The following is a 25,725-nucleotide window of genomic DNA, read 5'->3' as shown; positions in this document are numbered from 1 at the left end:
AGATTATCAAGAATCTTAAAAGGTATTTAGGGAGTTTGGACTTGCTGTGGAGAGTAATGGGTGGTTTTGGGTGGGTGTAGACATGCTAGATTAAAAAAAATTTAGCATTCAAAAAATATCTCTGGCTAAATGAAGACTTTCTGGAAGGAGAGAGACCAAACAATAAGGTTGCTGTGGCACTGTTCTCTGTGAGGAATGATAGGGGCGTGTGAATGGAGTGGCAATGGGAATGGAAGGGTCCATGATATTAAGGAGGCAGATATTAAAGAAGAAGGATCCACGATATTAAATAGGTACACCTTGGTGGCTTGGTTGGGCCAGATGGGAATGAAGAGTTGGGAGGTTGCCAAGCATCTCATAACTCAGTGGTTTAAAACAACCACATGGATATCCAAGAGTTCACACTAATATAAACATATAATTAAATAACTGAAGGGAGAAGAGACAAATCTCCCTTACGGAAGATAATTTATGTATATACTCCGCGCTCCCGCATATAGAGCTTAAACACACACAAACACACCCCGAGTGTGGGCTGCACTTAGTGACTTGCTTAGACAAGTGCATTGAAGGGGAGGGAGGAAACTGGGCAAACACCACTTTAGAACAAGGTTAACGCCATCAGTGATAAGTCATTTTGATAGCATGCACTCTTAGGAGCCATAGGATTTTCAGCAGTAGATCCCTAGGCCTTTCTTTCTAGTTCGTCTTAGTCTGGAAGCTCTGCTGGAACCTGTCCACCACGGGTAACCCTCCTGGTATTTGAAATACCAGTAACATAGCTTACAGGATCATAGCATCGTGCAAGCCACCACAGTACGACAAACCAAAAAGATGATCGGTAAAATACAGGGTCAGTGAAAATGAGGGAAACCCTCAATGAGATGGACTGACGCAACAGCTGCAACAATGGGCCCGAACACAGCAACAATCTATGAAGATGGCACAGGACCCATCAACGTTTCACTCTGTTGTATGTGGGGTCACCATGGGGCAGAGCTGACTCAGTAGCAACTAACAAGAACCCTCGATAGGGTGTGATGAGAGTAGCACATCACCTGTCTAGTCTAACTCCTAAAAACCCATAACCTCAGTCTAACCATGAGAAAAACAAGGGAGCCACCCAAAAAGGGATATTGTTCAAAACGCCTCCTCCGTGCTCTTCAAAACTGTCAAGGACATAAAGGACAAGACAAGGAAAATCAGCCAAGAAAAGCCAAAGAGAGACGTGAAGAATAAATGCGATGTAGTTTCCTGGATGGGATCCTGCAACGGAAAAAGGACACGTGAGGGAAAACTGGTGAAACGTGAATTACGTGTAGAACTTAGTTAATAGTAACCTACCAGTCAATGTTGGTTTCTCAGATGTGACAAACGTACCAAAGTCATTTAATAGCAGGAGTCCTGGTAGCCTAGTGGTTAAAGCGCTGGCTGGCTAAAAGGTCACCACCCACCAGCACTCCACAGGGCAGTGACGACCTGGCAATCTGATTGTGTAAATGTTTACAGCCTTGGAAACCCTGCGGGGCAGTTCTACTCCGTCCTGTAGGGCCTTGCTGTCAGTCAGAATCCACTTCTCGGCAGTGGGTTTCTTTGTTTTTGTTGTTGTTATTTCACAGTAATTTAAGATGACAGGAACTCAATGTATTCTCTTTACAGCTTTTCTGTAAATCTCCTAAAGATTAACCCTATGGGGTAGTTTTACTTCGTCACATAGGGTCGCTATGAGTGGAAAATCAAAGTGGTATTTTGTTTCTAAACGGGGAATCACAACAGTGGCTCCTTTACAGGGTGGTTGTGAGAAGTAAGTGAGATAAGGGGGAAAAAAAAACCCCGCTGTGGTCAAGTCGATTCTGACTCATAGTGACTCTATACCAAAAAACCAAACCCAACCCAGTGTCATCGAGTAGATTCTGACTCATAGCGAGCCTACAGACCCGGAGTAAAACTGCCCCCTAGAGTTCCCAAGGAGCGCCTGGTGCATTGGAGCCACCGACCCTCACGTTAGCAGCCGCAGCTCTTAACCACTGGGCCACCAGGGTTCCCAAATGAGATACAGTGCAGGTCGGGTGCAAGACTCAGTGCTTAGCCCATAGACGCCTAACGTGTAGTTACTGTGCTTTTAGGTAAACTGAGGGCCGAGCGCCGTGACACTGAGGTATTTCAATCAGGATAAGCCAAGTGGAGCCCCAGCAGGACGGCCCCCACCTACTCAGCACTCGCCCACTCGGCCGGGCCCCCCAGGCGCCACTGACCACGTGTCAGGCCGGGCGCGCATGCGTGCGCTGCCGGGGGCGGGGCGCGGAGGGACGCCGGCGTGGGGCGGGGCCAAGGCCGCCGTCGGTTCCCACGCCTCCACGCGGCTGGCCCGCCCCCGGAAGTGGTGTGTCCCAGGCCGCCGCAGGGCGGAAGTTGAGTGCGGCCGGAGTCGCTGGTGATGTTGCTAGACGACGCGAACGCGAAGCAGCCTCGTCACTTCCTCAGCCCGCCGTCTGCTCACTCCGCAGGCCGGAACCCGGGGCCCGCAGCCGGCTGGGCGCGAAGTGGTCCTCGGAGGTCCAGGACAGCGGCCAGCCCCGCGGCGGGAGTCGGGCTACGTCACCTGCGGGAGGAACCCGAGCCGGAACGGGAAGATGGCTGCGGACAAGGTTGCGGGTGAGGTTCCCCGTCCCGCGGGGCTAGGCGGCGGGCGCGTGGGTCCCGGGCTGGGGCCTCGGGGTCGGGAACGGGGGGCCATGCGCTTCCCTCCCTTGGCCGCCGCCAGCGCGAGGCTTTGGGGTACCGGGCTGCTGGCTTTGACTGAAGTGCTGCATGAAGCCGCCCCGACCGTCTCTTTCCCTCTCTCCGGGTGTCCCTGGGCCTCCAAAGCTCCCGTTTGTTTTTACAGCGTCACAGACTTCTCCACCTCCCTAGGGAGAAGGCAGACCAGGGGAGATTCGCAGCGGAGCACACAGCTGCCTTCGTGCCCCGTCACTTCAGGCTGGGGCTTAGCTGGGCTGTTTGAGCCGCATCAGGCTGCCCCCGGTCAGCGAAGTGCTATGAAATTAACTTTCTGCAATCTGTTTATTTCAATAGGTTTGAAATGACAAACTCACAGTGCGATCTCTGCTCGCTGATACCTTGCGTTTAGGACCGAGAGATTCCTCAAAGTCCTAAGGATTTAACTAGTTAACCTCGATGATTTTCTTTACGGATTACAGTCCCCATTCCTGGAATCTTCCCCGTTAAGGAAAAGAAAATTCTTTCCTGCCTACCTCTGGGAGGATGTGGCTGATAACGGTTCCTGCAAGAATTTAATGTCCTCTGTGTGGCATCCAGGTTTTATGGGAAGGAACTTAAGTGGTAGGATTTAGAAGTGGTCAACACTTAGACTTTTCTTTCTCCTGCCTAAATTTTGTTTATTTTGTTGTTGTTTTGGAAACATACACCAATTCAGTGGCTTCTACGTGTACAGTTTAGTGACACTGGTACATTCTTACAGGTGTGCAACCGTTCTCACCCTCCTTTTCTGAGTTGTTCCTCCCGCATTAACATAAACTCACCGCCCCCTCCCCCGAGGTTCCTATCTAATCTTTCAAGTTGCTCTTGTCACTTTGATCCCATGTAGATAGTTCTAGAAGAACAATGCTTAAAGCAGGCCTTTTTTTTTTTTTTTTAACTAGTTAAGCTAAACTATTCTTTGGTTTTAAGATGACTTCAGGGGATATTTTTGGTTTAAAGTTTATCTCAGGGCAGTAGTTTCAGGGGTATATCATCCACCTTCCATGGCTCCAGAAAGTCTAGAGTCCATGAGAATTTGAAAATCTGTTACGCATTTTCCCCCATTTGATCAGGATTCTTCTATGGAATCTTTGATCAAAATGTTCAGTAATGGTAGCTGGACACCATCCAGTTCTTCTGATCTCATGGCAAAGGAGGCAATTTTTCATAGAGGTAATTAGCCGCACATTCTATATTCTCCTCCTGTTCCTGACTCCTTCTTCCTCTCTTGCACCAGTGGATAGAGACCGATTGTTATGCATTGGATGACTGCTTGTACTACGCAAGGAACTAGGAGGTAGAACAGAAGCGCTAAACACGTTATTTGGCCAACTAACTGGAATGTCCCATGAGACCATGATCCTAAACCTCCAAACCAAGGAACCAAATCCCATAAAGTGTTTGGTCGTACATAAGCAGCCTCAGCAGCTACTGTCTTTTTTTTTTTCCTTTGGTCATTGTTTTAAATATACCTATCACACAGCTTCGGCCATTTCAACTTTTTACAAGTGTACAACTTTTCGACAGCAATTACAGTTATCGGCTCTGCAACCCTATCCTTAATCAGTGTGATTTTCCATCACCGTTAACCCCCTTCCTCCCCTCCCTCATACCCCTGGTAGCCACTGATAAACTTTGGTCTCTGTGCATTTGCCTTTTCTTGTCTTTTTATGTAAGAGAGGTCGTACAATATTTGTCTTTTTGTGATTGGCTTATTTTGCTCAGCGTAATGTCTCCAAGCTCCATCCATACTGTAGCACGTATCAAGGCCTTGTTTCTCCTGGCTGAGTATTTCCCGTTGTGTGTATGAACCACGTTTCGTTTATCCATTCATCTGCTGATGGGCATTTAGGTTCTTTACACATTTTAGCTGTTGTGAATGGTGCTGCCATGAACATTGGTGTACAAGACACTTAGACTTTCTACGGTGACATTAAGAAGATGAAAAGTAAAATCTCAGTATGGTGTAGAGTTTCGTAAGTCCTGATCTTAATAACTGACAAATGGACTTTGATTCAAAACTAAAGGATACCGACCCTAATGCAGTTACAGACGGATGAGATCCTTAGGGCATCTCTACTGCTAAGAGGAAAAACAACCGAGCAGGACTTAGAAAGTGAGGGTAAGAGAGTGTTACATAGAATTTTAGATAGGCTGGTCAGGGAACGCTCTGGTGAGATGACATTTTCACAGAGACCTGAATGAAGTGAAGGAGTGAGCCGTATGGAACGGGCAAGGCATGGATGGGGAGAGTGTCCAAGGTAGGAATCAAGCACGGCCTGTCCAAAGCTGGCCAAGGAGGCCAACATCTTCCTTCTTCATTCGGGGCAGTGGCTCTGTTCCCCAAGTTTACCATTTCTGTTTGCCCATACCATTGCACCTGCCTGGAATGACCTTCTTAAGCCTAAGTCCCATCCAGTTTTCAAGTTCTTCCTCAGTAAGCTTTCTCCTTTCCTCTACTTCTTGTTCGTTCATTATTCACAAATAATGAGTGTTGGGCACTGCCGTGTTGTTACCAGGTGCTGTCTATTTGGTTTCAACTCAACAGAACGCTGCCCGGTCCTGCACCATCCTCGCAATCGTTGCTGTTTGAGCCTGTTGTTGCAGTCACTCTGTCAGACCATTTTGTTGAGGGTCTTCGGTTTTTTGCTGACCCTCTAATATACCAACCATGGGGTCCTTCTCCAGGGGGTGGTTCCTCCTGATAACATGTCCAAAGTATGGGAGACAAAGTCTTGTCATTCTCGCTCTAAAGGAGCATTCAGGCCGTACTTCTTCCAGGACATATTTGTTTGTTCTTCTAGTATATTCAGTATTCTTTGCCAACACCATAATTCAAAGGTATCAATTCTTTTTCGGTCTTCCTTATCCGTTGTCCAGCTTTCACATGCATATGAGGCAATTGAAAATACCATGCATGGTTTGGGTCAGGCGCATCTTAGTCCTTTAAGTGAAATATTAGCTTTTTAACACTTTAAAGAGGCCCCTTGCAGCAGATTTGCCCAGTGCAGTGCATCCTTTGATTTCTTGACTGCTGCTTCCGTGGGCATTGATTGTGGATCCAAATAAAATGAAATTGTTGACAACTTCAATATTTTTTCCATTTATCATGTTGCTTGTTAGTCCAGTTTAAGGATTTTTGTTTTCTTTATGTTACAGTGTAATCTATGCTGAAAGCTGTAGTCTTTGGTCTTCATCAGTAAGTGTTTCAAATCCTCTGTACTTGAAGCAAGCAAGGTTGTGTCATCAGCATATTGCAGGTTGCTAATGAGTCTTGTCCAATCCTGATGCCACGTTTTTCTTCATACAGTCCAGCTTCTCAGATTACTCGCTCAGCATACAGCGTAGAACACGCTGACAGACAAGTGAGGGGCGCTGCTGTGGATATTAGGAGAATTGATACAGTACATTGCCTGCCTTAGTGGCCCTGCTGTTCAGTCCGTTAGAGCAGACAGGCCTAACAAGTTGCAGACTAACACAGTCGCACTTGGTAAGAGGAATGCAGCACGGATAGCATACGTAGAGTGGAAGCGTAAGGCCCGCAGAGGTGCGCCTGCTGTTTCTATGGTTGGCTCACGGTTATAGGCCGTGTTACGGAAATGCTTTTCCTACTGAGATAGTAAGGTTGGGTTTGTATGAAGTGATGAGTGTTGATGTGGCTCCTTTGGGGTCCCCCCGCCCCAGCTGCTGTGGCTCTGGCCTTAGCTCTGAATAGGTTCATTTCACCTTAGGTGGTCTTCTCACTTCCCTGTCTTCATTGTTTGTCCCTTCCGGTGCAGCCCATCCTCCTCACTGCAGCCCTCTCATTTTATTTCTAAAACACATTGGATCATGCCATTCCCTTGCTTAGAAGGTTTCTAAGGCTGTATGGTCAACTGGGCATCAAGCCTTCATTCCTTAATGTGGTCTGTGAGGCTCTTCTCAACGTGTTTCCAGCTAATGTTTCCGTATCGAGACCAGAAATGACCCTTCAGTGCCCTGTGCTGCTGTAATGGCCTTCTTGCTCTTCTCCGCGTGGTGAGCGCTTCTCATTCAAAGTCTTTTTTACATGCTCCTCCCTCCCTGAGCTCCTGAGGTCCAGAGCCTGGTCCTACAGGGTCTTGTGTGCTTTTCCTCATTAGGTAAGAAAAGGGGACCATTGAGAAGATGTAAGTAGATAAGTTACCTGATCACCCTGGCGGTGGTAGAAGGTGGGTTTAGGTGAAACAAGACTGGAAGCCCAGAGACCAGCCAAGAGCTTGTTGCAGTATTAATTTATGCAGTAAATATATGTCCGTGGTCTGCTCTGCCAGACAGTGCTTTAGACACTGGACAGGGGACAAGATGACAAAGTCTCTGTCCTCATGGAGTCTGTAATGTAGCATGAAAGACAGGTAAAGATGCAAACAGAATAAAAAATATGATTTCAGTTGTGATGAGTACTAAGAATGACGAGTAAGAGGATAACCAAGAGAAGGGCCCTGTTTTAGATAAGTTGGTCAGAGAAGACCTCTCTTAGAGGTGACATTTGTACCCACCCACTGCTGTGGAGTCAGTTCCGGCTCATAGCAACCCTACTGGGCAGAATAGTACTGCCCCACAGGGCTTCCAAGGCGGTAAATCTCTATGGAAGTAACTGCCACGTCTCTCTCCCACGGATCTTTCTCCCGCGGAGCCGCTGGGGGTTTTGAACTGCAGCCCCTTCAGTTAGCAGTCAATCGCTTTATCTACTGTGGTGAAGAATTAGGAGCATGGGCTTTGAAGTCAGACAGCTTGGGTTCATCCTAACTCTAACCTGTTGCCGTTGAGTTGATTTTGATTTGTAACAACTCTGCAGGACAGAGTAGAACTGTCCCAGAGGGCTTCCAAGGCTGTAAATCTTTAGGGAAGGAGACTGCCACATCTTTCTCCAGTAGAGCAGCTGGTGGGTTCCAACCACTGACCTTTGGTTAGCAGCCGAGTGCTTAACCACTGCACCACCAGGGCTCATCTTAGCTCCAGTGGTGCAGTGGTTAAGAGTTTATCTTTTCAGATTTCTTCAAAATAGTTTTTTTATTTGTTACGAAAATGTACACACCAAACCATTCGCCAATACAGCAACTTCTGATAGCTTTTTAATTTATTTACCTCACAAAGTTGTAGCTCCTGAGGAGCAGCTGAGGTAGGGTGTATGTCTCAGCCCAGGTACTTTATGGCTTTACCTTGAGCTGCGAAGAGACACAGCAGATTACACATGTGTGGGGCTTTTCTGAAAGGGTGGCAAGGAGAAACTACTTCAGGATAGTCCATAGCAGAGAGAAAGGAGGGGTGATTTGTCTGCCCAGCTTCTTTGCATTTCCTGTTTCCAGTTGGTCAAGGCTCACCCCATGGGGAGCTGCTTTACTGTGCTGCTGAGGTGCAAGGCTTCTCAGTGACTGATAAGCCAGCCGATCCAACACCCTGAGTTGTAGTATTTCACCCAAATCCTAAAGGGAAAAGTGTCCCAGTCTGGGGCGGGGCACCAACCAAAGACAAAGGTTGCAAGGGGCAGTGAAAAGTTTACAAAGTTTGTGACCTTATATGAAACCAGTGCCATTTTTTGACTAAGAAAGTACCAACAGTGTTTTAGGGTGATTTATTTGACTTTACTTTTAGAGTTATGTGAAAGGAAGAAGAGGCTGGAGTTAAGACAGTAAAAATCTAGGCTTGAAATTATCTGAGGATTTAGACCGTGGAGATGACGGTGGTAGGTTTAATAGGAAAAGATTGATGGCATTATAAAAGAAGGAAAGGCGGGGGCATGTGACTAATGTGAAATCGAGTGAGGAGTACTTAAAGTTGGCTTTGAAATTTTGGCCAGAATGTCCAGAAAAATGGTAGGAAGAACAAACAAACGGGAAGATTTTGAGCCAAGGCTATTTTTATTTTATTTAAAGTACCCATTACTATTAAACATATAAGGTGAAAAGTACAAGTCCTTGATTGCCCCTTCCCAGTCCCCCTCTCCAGGTAGCCAGTACTGAGCTCGTGTGCCCTTCGCGCTTTGTCTCTGGCTACCCAAACGCACATCGACTTAACAATATATATACACAGGTGAGGAAACATGCTAAGCAATACTGTCTTGCCATTTGCTTTTTTCGGTTAATATGTAGTATTGTGGACATATTCCCAGGTCAGTAATCTAGATATTGATTTGTTTTTTGTTTGTCCTAATCACTTATTCTTTAGAGCAGTTTCAGGTTTACGGAAGAATTGAGCAGAGAGTATGGAGAACTCCCATATGCCCTCTTTCCCTGTGCACACAGCTTCTCTTATTATTAACAGCTTTCGTTAGTGTGATACATTAGTTAGACTTGGTGAACCAATATTGATACGTTATTATTAATTAAGGTCAATAGTTCGCGTCAGGGTTCACGCTTTGTGTTGTATAATTCTATGGTTGACAAAACATCTGCCATTTCACCATTTTTTGCATGCGCAGTTCGTTGATGTTAATTCTGTTCTATCAGCGCTGTCCGTTTCCAGTATTTTCCATCACCCTTAACAGAAACTCAGCGCCCCTAAACGTGACTCCTCTTCCCCCCTCCCTCTGACCCCTGGAAACCACCAAGTGTTTGATTAGGAGGCATTGAGTTTATGTTAAATGATGGTAAAATACTTTGAAAAAGGGTAATGATAATGGTTGCACAACATGAAGGGTATAATCAGTATTACTGAAATTGACGTGCACACATACAGATTGTCGAACTGGTGAATGTTTTGTGGCATGTATTTTTACTACCATGAGCAAAGGGATGAATTTATGTATTTCCAGGTAGACTACTACATAAGGGGTGTTGTGGCAATCAGGGCGTCACATGTAGAGGCATATATGTCCATCTGCCATTGACTATCGTGATAATTTAATCACCTGGTCAAGCTGTTGACAGATTTTTTTTCCCCACCTTAACAAAATATTCCTGACTTATGTCTTGTCTGCTATACCCCAGCACTAGAATTAGCCATTTCTCCAAGGAGCCCTAGTAGTTGAGTATAATTTTAATAGCTGAAAGAATTGAATGGTCCTACTAGATATTTAATTCTGTGGTTTTTCTCCTATATTTTCTCTCAAATTCAAATTTTTCAGATCTGGAGAAGTACATTTATGCCAAACAAATGCAAAATTCAGGCAAGTGAAGGCTTTGTAGGCAGGGTTTGTAGGTAAGGACTTGAACACCCACCTAGGATTCTGGGCTGTGAGAGCCTACACCAATTGAAGGACATTGATTCGGTAACTATAAAGTTGTTCGTATTTGGTATTTTTTAAAAACTTTTTTATTAGAAAAGGTTTTAAACAGCCAATAAATTAAAAGTAAGATGAACATCCATATACCCACCAACTAGTTCAACAGTTGTCACATTTTGCCATACGTGTTTCCTCTATCTTTGGCCACAACTTTTAATGTTGAATCACTAGGAAATAAGTTATTGGCAACTTGGCACTTCATTTCTAAATGCATCAACACGCATTTCCTAGAAGTAAGGACATTCACCCACATAACCACAGTGGTTAAGAGCTTGGCTATTACCAAAAGGTCAGCAGTTGAAATCCACCAGCCACTCCTTGGAAACCCTGTGGGGCAGTTCTACTCTGTCCTGTAGGGTCACGATGAGTCGGAATCAACTCAGTGGCAGTGAGTTTGGTTTGGTTTTAATGACTAATGATGTTGAACATCTTTTTGTGTGCTTGTGGTCCATTCGTATATCTTCTTTGGTGACATATCCAAGTCCTTTGCCCATTTTTTAATTGGGATGTCTTTTTGTTCACTCTCTTTTCTTTTTGCTCCTCAGACTTGATAGTAATTGTCCTATATTTGTGTTCACTGGTTCTTTTTTCTGCCAGATCAAATCTGCTGTTGAACCCCTACAGTGGATTTTTCATTCCAGTTATTCTTTTCAGCTCTGGTATTTTTCATTCTTTTTTAAAATAATGTCTGTCTTTTTCTTGATAGTCTCTATTCTCGTTTTATTCATACATCATTTTCCTGATTTCCTTTTTTTTTTTTTAACCTTTTGAGTATGTTTAATACTGTTGTTTTAAAGTCCGTCATCTGGGCTTTCCCACGGACAGTTTTTTTTTTTTTTTAATAATTTTTATTGAGCTTTAAGTGAACGTTTACAAATCAAGTCAGCCTGTCATACATAAGCTTATATACACCTTATTCCGTACTCGCACTTACTCTCCCCCTAATGAGTCAGCCCTTCCAGTCTCTCCTTTCGTGACAATTTTGCCAGTTTCTAACCCTCTCTATCCTATCTCCCCTCTAAACAGGAGATGCCAACACAGTCTCAAGCGTCCACCTGATACAAGTAGCTCACTCTTCATCAGCATCTCTCTCCTACCCATTGTCCAGTCCCTTCCATGTCTGATGAGTTGTCTTCGGGAATGGTTCCTGTCCTGGGCCGACAGAAGGTTTGGGGTCCATGACTGCCGGAATTCCTCTAGTCTCAGTCAGACCATTAAGTCTGGTCTTTTTATGAGAATTTGGGGTCTGCATCCCACTGATCTCCTGCTCCCTCAGGGGTTCTCTGTTGTGCTCCCTGTCAGGGCAGTCATCGGTTGTGGCTGGGTACCATCTAGTTCTTCTGGTCTCAGAATGATGTAAGTCTTTGGTTCCTGTGGCCCTTTCTGTCTCTTGGGCTGATAGTTATTGTGTGACCTTGGTGTTCTTCATTTTCCTTTGATCCAGGTGGGTTGAGACCAATTGATGCATCTTAGATGGTCGCTTGTTAGCATTTAAGACCCCAGACGCCACATTTCAAAGTGGGATGCAGAATGTTTTCATAATAGAATTATTTTGCCAATTGACTTAGAAGTCCCCTTAAGCCATAGTCCCCAAACATCCACCCTTGCTCTGCTGACCTTTGAAGCATTCAGTTTATCCTGGAAACTTCTTTGCTTTTGGTCCAGTCCAGTTGAGCTGACCTTCTGTGTATTGAGTATTGTCCTTCCCTTTCACCTAAAGTAGTTCTTATCTACTAACTAATCAGTAAATAACCCTCTTCCACCCTCCCTCCCTCCCCACCTCGTAACCACAAAAGTATGTGTTCTTCTCAATTTATACTATTTCTAAAGATCTTATAATAGTGGTCTTATACAATATTTGTCCTCTTGCCTCTGACTAATTTCGCTCAGCATAATGCCTTCTAGGTTCCTCCATGTTATGAAATGTTTCACAGATTCGTCACTGTTCTTTATCGATGCGTAGTATTCCATTGTGTGAATATACCACAATTTATTTACCCATTCATCCGTTGATGGACACCTTGGTTGCTTCCAGCTTTTTGCTATTGTAAACAGAGCTGCAGTAAACATGGGTGTGCATATATCTGCTTGTGTGAAGGCTCTTGTTTCTCTAGGGTATATTCCGAGGAGTGGGATTTCTGGGTTGTATGGTAGTTCTATTTCTAACTGTTTAAGATAATGCCAGATAGATTTCCAAAGTGGTTGTACCCTTTTACATTCCCACCAGCAGTGTATAAGAGTTCCAATCTCTCCGCAGCCTCTCCAACATTTATTAGTTTGTGTTTTTTGGATTAATGCCAGCCTTGTTGGAGTGAGATGGAATCTCATCGTAGTTTTAATTTGCATTTCTCTAATGGCTAATGATCGAGAGCATTTTCTCATGTATCTGTTAGCTGCCTGAATATCTTCTTCAGTGAAGTAGGTGTTCATATCCTTTGCCCACTTCTTGATTGGGTTGTTTGTCTTTTTGTGGTTGAGTTTTAACAGAATCATATAGATTTTAGAGATCAGGCGCTGGTCGGAGATGTCGTAGCTGAAAATTCTTTCCCAGTCTGTAGGTGGTCTTTCTACTCTTTTGGTGAAGTCTTTAGATGAGCATAGGTGTTTGATTTTTAGGAGCTCCCAGTTATCTGGTTTCTCTTTGTCATTTTTGGTAATGTTTTGTTTTCTGTTTATGCCTTGTATTAGGGCTCCTAACATTGTCCCTATTTTTTCTTCCATGATCTTTATCGTTTTAGTCTTTATGTTTAGGTCTTTGATCCACTTGGAGTTAGTTTTTGTCCATGGTGTGAGATATGGGTCCTGTTTCATTTTTTTTGCAAATGGATATCCAGTTATGCCAGCACCATTTGTTAAAAAGACTATCTTTTCCCCAATTAACTGACACTGGGCCTTTGTCAAATACCAGCTGCTCATACATGGATGGATTTTTACCTGGGTTCTCCATTCTGTTCCGTTGGTCTGCATGTCTGTTGTTATACCAGTACCAGGCTGTTTTGACTACTGTGGCTGTATAATAGGTTCTGAAATCAGGTAGAGTGAGGGCTCCCACTTTTCTTCTTCTTTTTCAGTAATGCTTTGCTTATCCGAGGCTTCTTTGCATGGACAGTTTTTGTTACTTTATTCTTCTGAACAAGTCATCCTTTCCTGTTTTGTTGAATGCCTTGTGATTTTCTGTTGAAACCAGGTCATCTGACTGTTATGGTAATTCTGGAAATCAGATTCTTCCCCTTCCCTGGGGCTGTTGGGGGTTTTATTGTTTGTTTTAAATCATTAGAACTGTAGTAATCCATTTATTTAGAGACTTCCCCTAACTGTTTTTGCAAAGACTACGTTTCTCTACATATGTAGACCCTGAAGTCTCTGTTCCTTAACTGTGTTCAGCTAGTTTTTTGACAGATTTCCTTGAGTGCCCGGGGTGGGGGTAGTGCAGTAATGTCTGTTTGTCTTTGCAAATTGGTTCTGTGCTAGGGCCCTCCTTCAGCACTTAGCCAGGTTTGTGTTGAGCCTATAGGACAGCCCAGCGTGAAAGTGTATGGTTTTCAAAGGTAATTTCTGAGCGTGTGCCTTGCTAATTCCTCCATATACAAGGTGCTTTTGAAAGTCTTCTTTTACAAAAGTAATCTTTCTTGGCTTTTCCTTCCAGTCTTTAGGTGCCTGTTGTGTGCCTTAATTGCATTCTTTAGCTACAGGCAGCTACAGCTTTTCAGAGTTCCCTACTGCCCCTCAGCCCAGACGTGTCAAACCAAGATGAGCACCTTGCTTTAGTCCTTGAGGCAGTCCTCGGACAGGTTAGATCAGATACAACAAAGTCTGCTCTGCCGTATCTAAAGCCAGAGACCAGGCTCTCTCTCTGGGAATGTGGACCATTGTGGCTTTAAGGTGGCCGTGCCAAACTAGGGAGGGGATTGAGTGCAGGTGACTAGAAAATGAAAGTTTACCTAATGCCATTAAGATGTTACATTTTGCTGATGCCACTATCTTGCTTATGTTTGATATTTTAAGTATGTTTAATGTTTAAGAATTTGGAGCAGTGTATTAATCTTGTTATTGTGATTAAAAATGTATAAATGAGTGAGTAATTGATTATAGTTGTGAATTTAAGTCAAGTCCTTACTATATTTGTATTATTGCATGGAACATCAAAGAGTACCTAAGAGTTACTGTATTTATCCATCTCATTTCTTAGATTTATAAATTAATGTATTTAAGTTCTCAGAAAATGTTTTAAGTCAAGCAATTGTACCTAAAATTGAACATATTAAAGATTTTAAAGTAGGGAAAATTTTGTTTGAAAGAGCTTAACTCTGTAAATGAGATCAAATATTCATTACAGCCGCTTAAAATCGACGCAGGTTTCCTAGACCTTTAAATAGGGTAATAAGATGTCTAAGTTGAATGTAAAAGCTTGAGGAAAATCTAGGCTTTATTAATTTATAACTTCAACAAATCTAATATTAATGTTTAAACCTAGAGTAAATCTCAGTCTTTTTTATGCATAAAAACTGCTCTCAGATATGAAAATAAAAATACTCACTGGCAGTGGGAGTGGGTATGCTTTGCTGGTTATCCCCAGAGCATGCTGATGTTCTTGATTTGGACTTCACTTCCTTTCTTTCTGAAGCACTAGGCAAGGTGTCCACCTCTGTAGCATTGCTGGTTATGAATGGCGTATCCTTTGGGCCCTGCAATGTCTGCTCTCCATTTTTGCAGCTCCTCACGTCCAGCCTACAGTGAAAAGGAAACGTGGCTTATGCAGTACTTCTTGCTTTCTGGAAGGTAGCTCCACTGGTCCCCTGTTACTTCTCTGAGTTATGTAGAGGTCAGGTATCTGTGTGTGGAGTTTTCATACCTCAGGTATACTTGTTGTTTAGGTGCTAGAAGGAACACGTGAGGTATGTGAGCCTCAGCTATATGGTGACTTTGGTGAGCCTGGATTACTTTTCTTTGAAATGGCATCCTTGTTAAAACTTTTCTCCACAAAGGCATGTCAGTATTTTGCAAACATTGCAGATTTCTGTCAATCTTAATGCATTCCTTTTTTCTTTGAAAAATTATCTTTTCTTGAACATCACTGGAGCTACGTATTGACAAGTGTAGGTTGCGCGGAAGCTCATGCTCCAATCAGATTTGAATTGTTAGTGTTCTGTATTGGAATGCGTCTCTGCTTTCAGTTAACTGGCTTTCAGTTTTGAAAAAGCAGCGTGTTCCTTTTCCACTTAGTTCATACCTAAAGGCATTCGTTTGGTTAGAAATGAAGCCTGTCGGCTTGAAGACTGTCAAGATTTGTGAGGCAAAGAGCTCGGGTTGCCTAGGTCAGCCATGTTCGTTAGGTCAGAGTAAAAGGAAAGTCAAGCCTTTGAAAGACCCATCATCATATTCTCTTTCAATTGGCAATGGGGACTACTTTTGGACAAATAAAGAAATGTTGTGGAATTACGTGCAGGCTCTAACTGGTAAGAAATTAGCAGTTACAAATAATGATTTTAAAAAATTTTAAAAACCAATTATAGGAGAAATACGTATTTATCATAGAACGTTTGAAAAGTGCAAAAAGATAAAAAGAAAATGAGCGTTCTCACTATAGTGTATTTTTAAAAAAAACAGTAAATTTTCATGCTAAAGTGAAAGAATTTAGGTAAAATAACAGTTGGTTAACATGTAAAAGGTTATTTATTGAGCTCAGTTCTTTGAAACAGGTGTAGATACAAGAATCACAGATTTTCTTGTCAGGCTTAAAGTCCAGCTTATTTATTTAAAACCTGGCTTCTTTCCTTTCCTGGAGAATTTGGGGAGACTTGCAGTCCCTAGGGGATGACGACAGCAGTGGCCACATGCACCACTCTGCTTTTCACGGAGAATAGAAGCTTAAACTCCTTGACTCCTTGGTGAATTGTTGAGTGCATCCTTGTGCCCTATAGTTAATGGTCAGTCTCTAACAGTTAGGCCCAGAAGACCCGTTAAAGAATGTCATCTGGTCTAGAAGGGGCATATTTTGGAACAAGCTATAAAGATAACTTGATGGCAAGCTAAGAATTTTTGGCATTTGGTTTAAATATGCACCATAAAAACCAAACCCATTGCCATCAAGTCGATTCCGACTCGTAGGATAGAGTAGACCTACCCCATAGGGTTTCCAAGGAGCGGCTGGTGGATTCGAACTGCCGACCTTTTGGTTAGCAGCCGAGCCCTTAACTACTATGCCACGAAGGCTCCATACTTACAAACCAAAAAAACCAAACCTGTTGCCATCAAGTCGATTCCAACTCATAGCGACTCTATAGGGCAGAGTAGAACTGTCCCATAGGGTTTCCAAGGAGCACCTGGTAGATTGGAACTGCTGACCTTTCGGTTAGCAGCCGAATTCTTAACCACTATGCCAGCAGGGTTTCCATACTTACTTATAGGGGAAAGGTAATTTTTTAAGAACTTGCGTTTCCTAAACTCTTAAATGGAAAGAGAAACATGTAAAAAGTATTTGTATTCATTGTTAAAATTTTATCATCAATATAATGTGATAAGTTGAGGGTTGAGCTTCAACCTAACCCCCTCCTGTGCTTTCTGGGGTCCTGTAATCCTGCGTCCCATTTCAACACATTATTAAAGTAATTGATCATTACTGTTACTAAGTACCTGATGGTTTGCAAATGTGAAAGAGGGGTCAGAGCAAAAATCCTGGAAAGTGGGATAGAAGTGCGGTCAGACTGTTGACAGTTATTCGGGGTAGAGATTGTAGAGCCGCTTTGTACTTTATATGTATTTATTAGTTTTGTAATAAAAAGTGAACATGTAAATAAGAAATCCAAATATCATGAGACTTTGAAGTTGTTCTTTAAGTCACAAATGATGACATTACTCTTATATATTGTGTCTTTGGTGAAAGTTTACATAGGAAATTAAGTTCTCATTTAACAAATTTTGTACATATTGTCTAGTGACATTGGTTACATTCTTCACAATATTTCTGCGTTCTTATTATTTCTATTTTAGTTGTTCTGTTTCCGTTAATCCAGTTTTCCTGTCCCCCCTAGCCTTCTCATCTTTTGTCTAGGGTAAATGTTAAGCCTTTGATTTCACCTGGATAATTATTTTGGGGAGCACAGTCCTCACAGGTGATATTATTTATTTTATGGGACAGTCTGTCATTTGGCTGAGAGGTGACCTCTGGGAGTGGTTTGAGTTCCAAGTTTAAAGAGCATCCCAGGGCGATAGTCTCTGATGACTTTACTCTTACATGTCGGAGTCACATTTTTGCAGTGGTCACTGTCACTGGTCTTTTAGTTAATGCATGAAATATCTACTGGTGAGTAGAATTGAGAAACAGAATATTCTGTGGGAGATGTTGAAATATAAAAAACACCTTTTTAAAAACAAAACACAGGTTTTTAACAGAAAAAAGAAAAATATTAACATTAAAAATTACAAATATTCCCACGTTCACATTACCTATGTAGTATTCTTTCCAAAAATGCCGAACTGAGTGTGGTCATGAGGAAACAATGAGAAAAACCCAGAATGTGGGGTATTCTGCAAGATAACCAGCTTAGACTCTTTAAAAAACAGTTAGGGACTTGATAAAGAAGAATGGTTAACTGTTCTGGAGTAAAAGAAACTAAAGCAGGACACCAACCAAGGGAAATGCGTGCATCTCGATTGCTTCCTGGATTGGGAAAGGGAAATAAAGCTGCCCCCTAAGACGTTTCTTAGAACAGTGAGGACAGTTTGAATATGGGTTATTTGTTAGTTACTTTTGTTGTTGATTTTTTATTGTGATCGTTTTGATTATGTAGTAAAGCGTCCCTAATCTTAGGAGAGGCATGTAGCCATAACCACTATCTATTCCCAGAAGGTTTTCATGGCCCCCAAAAGTAGAAGCTCAGTACCCCTTAAGTGGTAACTCCCCATTCCCCCCTAACCCCTGATAACCACTAATAAACATTTGTTTCTGTACATTTGAAGCACGTTTTTTAAACGTGTTAATCTTTGGCTTTTGGATCTCAAAGCCTATGCAGGCATTTGTTCTTTCCCTGGGAATTACCAATGAGCCCGTATCAGTGTTGTTTTTTAATTGTTAGATGTTACTATAGTCCTAAGGAGCACTGGTGCGACAGTGGTTAAGTGCTTGGCTGCTGACCCACAGGTCGGCGATTCTAACCCACCAGCTGCTCCGAGGGAGGAAGATGGGGCAGTCAGCTTCCGTAACTGTGAATCGACTTGATGGCAATGGATTATTCTATTCCAGCTAGATTATAAATTTCTTGAAGACGTAGTAGGTGATTTATAATCTCGTGTCTGTGGGGCCTGGCCTGGTTCCTTGAATATGGCTGGGTGGCAGATACAATATTTTTAGGAGACGAGAGTATTCTCAGCCCAAATGTCCTGATCACCAAAGCTGTAGTCCTTAATGTAAACGAGGGTGGGTTTTCTTTGCGCTTGACCACGGCCAGGGGAAGCATTTCTTCTTGGCATCTTCTGAAGACCAGCTTCATACTCACTCACGAGCCATGGTGGCTGAGAGAGAGAACACAGGCAGCTTCATTAGGAAGTATGCAGTTAAGAGAACTAGGGACAGATTCGCCTGACAACTTGTACTTCTACAAAACTGTAAAACTTGTGTGTTTACAGAGCAGGGAGCAGAGAAACATGAAGGGACAGGTCAGCCCTCTGGGATCACGGATCAAGAGAAGGAGTTGTCAGGCAGTGCTTTTCAGGCTTTCACGGTAAGTCAAGGGCTTCTTGTCACCTGCTTGGGTTTTAGGAGTCTGTCAGGGATGAGTCTGTTCACAATGAATTGTTAAATGTATAATTTTTGTTCTGTAATAATTTAGGAGTTGAATTTCGGGAGAAGTAGGTTTAGTTTGAAAATAAAAACCATCTTAGACTTTTAACTATGGTGAACAGAGTGGGAGTAATTTGAGCCATTTGCATTTTTTTTGTGTTTTCATAAACATGTTTTAACTTTTTTTTTTTTTAAGTCTCTTAAATTTTGGTTTCTAAATACAGGGTTTAGCCTTCACTACTCCGTTCGGTTTTTTCTTCTTGAATGTACTTTAAAATGGGACCCCAAAAGTTTGTGAAAACTTGTTTTCTGACATGACGGGATATAGAAGAAGACCTTATTTGCTGATCAGATTACACACACGTAAACGGAAGAATTGGTAGTTGGGTATTCAGAGTAGATTGACTAGAAATTCCCATCAGGAATAGCATTATAGCCTTGTCTGGCGTCGGCTGTTCTACCTCACTAGGTTTGCACAGCGGTGTCAGAGCCCGCTTCTTAGGAACTAAATACCCTTAATTTCTTTGTGGCTCTGAATATTGCTTCATATAGTGGCTTCAGTTAATACAGGGCAACTATATCTTTTTTTTAAGAGTTTTTAAAATAAAGGTAAATGAAATATGTTTGGAAATAAGTGGGTTTGTTTTTAAAGCTGGTATGTAACTTAGTCTGTGTGGTTTTTTTTTTTTAGGCTGGGAATTATGATGCCTGTCTGCGACACCTGGCCTGCCTGCAGGATATAAACAAAGATGATTATAAAATAAGTTTGAATACAGCAGTAGCTGAGTTTTTTAAAAGTAACCAAACAACAACAGATAATTTGAGACAAACACTTAACCAGCTGAAGAATCAGGTGATAGAAATGAATTCTGTTATAAAAATGATGTGTTACTCTTTATTTGTGAAATGAAAATGGTTAAGGAAAATAAACGTCACTTCATATCTGACATTCTGATAGTACAATTTGTAATATATCTGAAACATTTGTGGGTATTAATTTTATTTGTATAAAATTATTATTCCAGGGAATGAAAGTTGTATGTCGTATGATTTTATTTTCTGTCAGGTTTTATTAATTTGAACATAACAGACTAACATGCCAAATTTGGGTGAGCTTCAGAGTATTGAGGAAGAATTAAAGTAGAAACGAATAAAGACGTTTAGCTGCTGAGAAATAACCTTACCTGTAGCTGGGGAGATCTCATTATTAGTAACAGCGTCAAGTTGTTTTAGTACTTTGGGTCAAGGGATAATTAAATAGAAGGTAGTCTGATTTCTGTACGGTTTGGGGCGTACATTTGTCGGCGTTCTGTTGATAGCCACAACGTTTCTCCTGCCCGGTGCTAGACTTTTGATGTTCCAGAAGGCTGATAACAGTGATGTTGACGATAGGATCAGCTAGCAGTCATGTAGTGCTTACTGTGTGACAGGAGTCGGTGCCAAGCACATTGTATGCAGTATCTCACTTACTCTTCCCAGCAACCCTACGGAGTGGCTGCTGTAATTCTCATGTTACAGGTGGGAAAGCTGAGGCACAGGGAGCTCGTATACATTGTCCGGAAACACATAGCTTTTATGTAGTAAGAGCTGCGTGGACGCATATCTGTTGACTCTGGGTCCTGTGCTTTTAATTACTGCTTCTTGATATAAAGGATCTTGAGACCTTTTGGAACCCCTGTCCTTCATTCACGAGTACCACTGTAGCATCACTCAAAAACCTTATATAGTTGAGAAATAAGTGACCTCTTCAGGCTCTTTGTAATTCTGTGTACGAATAAAGTGGTTTAAAAACCATGAAATTCTTCAGTGAAAATGAGAATGATAGCTAACATTTATTGAGCGACCCAAGCCGTGGTATTTTCAGTCACCACATATGCATGAAAAAGGTGGACAGTGAATAAGGAAGATCGAAGAAGAATTGACACCTTTGAATTATGCTGTTGGTGAAGAATATTGAATATACCATGGACTGCGAGAAGAATGAACAAATCTGTCTTGGAAGAAGTACAGCCAAAATGCTCCTTAGAAGCAAGGATGGCGAGACTTTGTCTCATGTATACTTGGGACGTTATCAGGAGGAACCAGTCTCTGGAGAAGGACATCATGCTTGGTAAAGTCAGAGGGTCAGTGAAAAAGAAGATGACCCTCAAGGAGATGGATTGACACAGTGGCTGCAACGATGGGCTTACACATAGCAAGGATTGTGAGGATGGCACAGGACTGAGAGTGCTTCGTTCTTTTGTACGTAGGGTCGCTATGAGTCAGAAGCGACTCAACAGCACTTAACAGCAAGCAGCATCATTGAAGTGCTTACTTGATGCCATGTATCACTTAAGTGTTTTTGTGCCTTATCTCATGTAATCCTCACAGTAGGGTTACTGTTGTCTCCGTTTTAAAACTGGGGCTTAGAAGTCTAATAATTTTATATAGCTAATAAGGAGAGGAGCAGAATTGGAATTAGGCCTTCTGTCTCTTGAGCCTGTGCTTGTAACCACTTAACACGTCATGACAGTTCATCATTGCTTGAACGTTATTAGCCATGACTACCTGGAGCTCCAGAATCAAAAGAAAACGTTTGCTGATGTCTAGTATCTGTGCCCTATGACCCAATAGACATTTTCTGCCAGGACAGATTGGTTTGGTCTTTAAGCACAAGTTTAGCCTTAGAACATTTTTCAGAATAAGAAGTTCCTGAAAACTTCCTGTTAAGCCAAGAAAATGTTTTTTTATTTTTATTTTTTTTTTCATCCTTTCACTAGCCTTTCCTCTTCCTAAGGGCTGGTTCAGTAGCTCCCCTTTCCCCGAGTGCCTTCAACTCTTGAGTTTCCTACAAGTGTTTACACTTGTGTCTCCTGGCTTTCTCTAAGTCATACTTCTGTTCAGGGTTACATGTCCAGGGCACAGTGACACACCTTTTCGGCCATTTCCACTTTAATTGACATTTTATTTTATTTAATAAGTAGTTTTCGTTCTGACTGGAGCAGTTACTAAATTATTTTGGTGAATCAGAAGTGTCAACTTATTCAAGTCATAAGTTCAACCATTGCTCAACCTAAAGCTCCTTAATTTATTCAAAACCCTCTATTTTCTGGCTAAGAATTAACCCTCTCTTAGGTCATTCTCACTCCATTATGTAACTATGAAGAAGAGTTGCCTTTCTTTAGGAATGGGGTCTTCTTTCTTCATTTAGGAAACTATTTTTAATTACTTGAAGATTTTTGTTGTACGTTGGATGAGGGTTTACAGAGCAAATTAGTTTCTCAGTGAACAATACATATTTTGTGACATTGGTTGCCAGCCCCACACTTGAAGATTTGACAAGTAAATATTATAAAAAGCCTCCAAACTAATTGAGATCCACATGCTGTCTGTCAGCTAGGGCCACTTGCCAACATTTGAACCCTCCTGTCCAGCCCGCCGTATGGGTGATTGAAGTCGGCAGAAACCAGATTACAAATCATGACATACCATGAACTTTTGGGTTCCTTGCCAGTAGCCAAACCAAGGTTGTTAAATCTATGTATGTCATGGTTCTACTACTTAATTTTGGGAAATATTCATCTTAGGATTAATAAACATTGCACAGTAATTTACTGCACTGTTCGTATGGCAAGGAAAAGTCAGTTTTAATACAGATGAAATTCCACTTTCATGTGCTATATGGAGCTACAAAAAGGTTGTGTATCTTGGTTAAAATTTAAAAGCCTCGTGCTGCAGTTTACAGAAGGGGCATACAGATAGTCATTAATTTTCAAATGTGAAGTATTCCAATTTTTTTCTTTTGGTATCAGTTGTGCATGTTAGGTTGCTATTGAAGCTCATAAAAGCCCACTCTAATCACCATATGTGATGTATGTATTTTTGTTATTACTTAAAAAAAGATACTGTTTTTATTATGGGAACAAACTATGAACATAAGAAACTATAGGGTCGCTATGAGTTAGAATCAACTAAACAGCACTGGGTTTGATTTGGGTTTTAGTCATATCGTCTTGGGCAAGATACTTAGGCTCTCTGTGCTGGTTTCCTTATTTATGTAATGGAAATGATAATACTATCTATGTCCTTGAGGTGTTGTTGTTAGGTGCCATCGAGTCAGTTCCAACTCATAGTGACCCTGTGTACAACAGAATGAAGCACTGCCCAGTCCTATGCCATCCCCGTGATCATTGTTGTGCGTGAGCCCATTGTTGCAACCGCTGTGTCAGTCCATTCTCCTTGAAATTCCTCCTTTTTTTCTTGACCCTCTACTTTACCAAGCACGATGTCCTTCGCAAGGGACCGATCCCTCCTGGTAACACGTCCGAAGTACCTGAGACAAAGTCTCGCCATCCTTGCTTCTAATGAGCATTCTGGCTGTACCTCTTTAAAGATAGATTTGTTTGTTCTACCGGCAGTCCATGGTATACTCAGTACTTTCCCAACACCTTGAGGTATGTTGAGGGTTAAATGAGATGGTCTCTATAAAAGGTGTAACATAGCAGGCCTGGCACATAGTAAGTAGTTAGCTATTGTTTAAATTTTACTTAAGGTTTTACAAAAATGGAAGTAAGCTATACATTCCATATGAAATTTTTTTTATAGGAAAATTCACTGTAAGTTTTGTCCATTCCCGTGTAGTCTCTTACAACTCATGAGGCTGAAAAGAAGGAAACCTTATTGGCAGTTAAAACAAGGAATATATCTTCACGGTGGCAAGGAGGAGAATCACCTTGCCTTATGCTAGGTACTTAATAAAGTTCCCCTGAAGTGTTTTCTTTAACAGAATTTTATCATGAATGAAATGATCTTTAGTATGTGAAAGTAGTTAAAATACAGAGATGCTGTTGAAAGTAGGGGAAAATGCAGCCGAAGAAATGTTGCCCTGCGTTCCTGTTTATTCACGTAGGTTTTCACACTTGCTTTTTGTTTTCTTTTGTTAAAACATAATTCCTGTTTATTGTGTCATAGGTCCACTCAGCTGTTGAAGAAATGGATGGACTTGATGATGTGGAAAATAGCATGTTGTATTACAACCAGGCAGTCATTCTTTACCATCTTCGCCAGTATACGGAGGCCATATCAGTTGGCGAGAAACTTTACCAGTTCATAGAACCCTTTGGTATGTTATTGTCAAGTCAGAGATTTCCCTGTTTTCTTATATTTGTGTACTTCTGCCTGGATAATCTAAGTCAGAAAATTGTCCATCAGTATTTAAGGAAAGAAAAAAAAACTTACATTTTCTTAATGGTTAGAAAAGTAAAAAACAGTTTTTTTAATTTGTAATTTTTAGATGAATCCAGATTTTTTTAAAGCTCCTCCCTAAAATTTCAAGATCACATGCTAGAGATGCCATTTCGTATTGAAGACACTGATTTTTTTTCCTTTCATGTTTAAACACCACCTTTGTGCACCTGATCCTTTCCTACTTGAGTAGTGAATGAAGGACGGAACATTCTGGCATGTCAGGGACAGCGTAGTATTTTATTTGGCCTGTTGGCAAACTGAAATTTTTGTGGGCAATCATGGAGGTAGCACAGAGCTACGTTAGCCTTTTTAAAACCTTAACTAGCTTACTATTTCTAGCCTCAACTGGGGGTAATAAGAGAGAGAAGAGCAAAGAAAAAAAGAAGGCGCCAATGAATAAAGCAGCAGAGGGAAGGCGGTCAGGGAAATGATTGTTAGAGGGGCCCTTGGTTTCCAGCCCACAAGCAGTCAGATTTCATCTGTGACTCGTGTTTTTGTCTAGTTTATTGTAAGTTCCAAAGACATTTGCACACCCATGATCTTAAACAAGTAATATGCTTGGAGAACAGTTGCTTCTTTATTCATTAAAGACACAAATGGGAATTGCTGGTGTACGAGTGCCTGATGGCTGTTTGGCCACCACAGGACGGCTGGTGGAGCGTTGGCTCCTCTTTGGTGCTTCGGGTGGTGGACAGCGGTTGTTGAGCCACAGGCTCCCCTTCTGGTGACCACCAGTTGAGCAGCGGATTGCTTTGGCTCCAGGGAGACATATTCGTGGTGCTTCTTATCTTCCCCTCAATCCTGAGGGCTCTGCGTCTGGGCAGGAGAGGTGTCAGTGGTAAGGGGTCGTGTAACTAGTGACCAGTTTTTTTCTTCTGTATAGCTGGAAACCAGAACTATACCTCTGGGGTAACACAGATGTATTTTATATAAAACTTACCACTATTGATGGTTTTTAGAGCCCCAGAACAGTTCATGAAGTTCTGTTAATCTGTACTATGGCTAAACAATACATAGCAAACTATGTAGTCAGTATCTAAATCTGTTTCTTCTTTGGAAATTAGTGTTGTTTTTGAACTTTATTACTTAGATTCTTGATACAACACGTATTTATTGAGCCCCTCCTATGGTTCAGGCACTGTTAGGGGATCTGGGGATAACACAGTGAACAAGATAAAGTCTTTACCTTCATTAAGCTTGTACCTTAAGGGGAGAGGGAGGCACACACCCAGTAAATACATCATATAACATCAGGTAGTTAAATGCTGTAAAGCTAAAATTGGGTAAGAGGATAGAGATTGACTGGGAATGTTATCTTTAGATAAGGTTATCAAAACTAAAACCAAACCCGTTGCCTGTTGAGTGGATTCCAACTCATAGCGACCCTATAGGGCAGAGAACTGCCCCATAGGATTCCCAAGGCTGTAATCTTTACTGAAGCAGACAGGCACCTGTTTGTCCCATGGAGCAGTTGGTGGGTTCAAACTGCCTGCCTTTCTGTTAGCAGCCAAGCACTTAACCACTGCGCCACCAGGGTTCCTGAAGGTTGTCAAGAAAGGCCTCTAATGAGGCAGCTTTTGAAAACAGGCCTGGATAAAGGGGTGAAGGGAGCCATACTACTCCTTAGGGGGGAAAGCATTCCAGCCAGTGGAGTAGACTCACAGGGATCCTGAGGTGAGAGTGGGCAACACCAGGGGGACACCGTGATGGAGCTAGG

General features: G+C 42.1%; 1 protein-coding gene across 4 annotated transcripts in view; it reads left to right on the top strand.

The window, feature by feature from the left end:
* The first annotated feature begins 2,387 nt into the window (after window positions 1–2,387).
* The window catches only part of CNOT10 (CCR4-NOT transcription complex subunit 10), a 62,973-nt gene continuing 39,635 nt past the window's right edge, over window positions 2,388–25,725 (top strand). For 3 of the 4 annotated variants that reach the window (XM_049871181.1, XM_049871179.1, XM_049871178.1), the window contains exons 1-4: window positions 2,388–2,655; window positions 18,629–18,723; window positions 19,474–19,635; window positions 23,733–23,883. In XM_049871181.1, coding sequence (XP_049727138.1) covers window positions 2,634–2,655; window positions 18,629–18,723; window positions 19,474–19,635; window positions 23,733–23,883 — 430 coding nt within the window. In that variant the 5' untranslated portion in view covers window positions 2,388–2,633. Of the gene's footprint in view, window positions 2,656–14,300; window positions 15,460–18,628; window positions 18,724–19,473; window positions 19,636–23,732; window positions 23,884–25,725 lie in introns of those variants that run through there. The other variant, XM_049871182.1, reaches the window with a different exon arrangement.

The sequence above is a fragment of the Elephas maximus genome, chromosome 27 (assembly GCF_024166365.1).
Source record: "Elephas maximus indicus isolate mEleMax1 chromosome 27, mEleMax1 primary haplotype, whole genome shotgun sequence".
Taxonomy (NCBI): Eukaryota; Metazoa; Chordata; class Mammalia; order Proboscidea; family Elephantidae; genus Elephas; species Elephas maximus.
The sequence above is the reverse complement of the archived record's forward strand: the minus strand, read 5'-3'. Positions and strand labels throughout refer to the sequence as shown.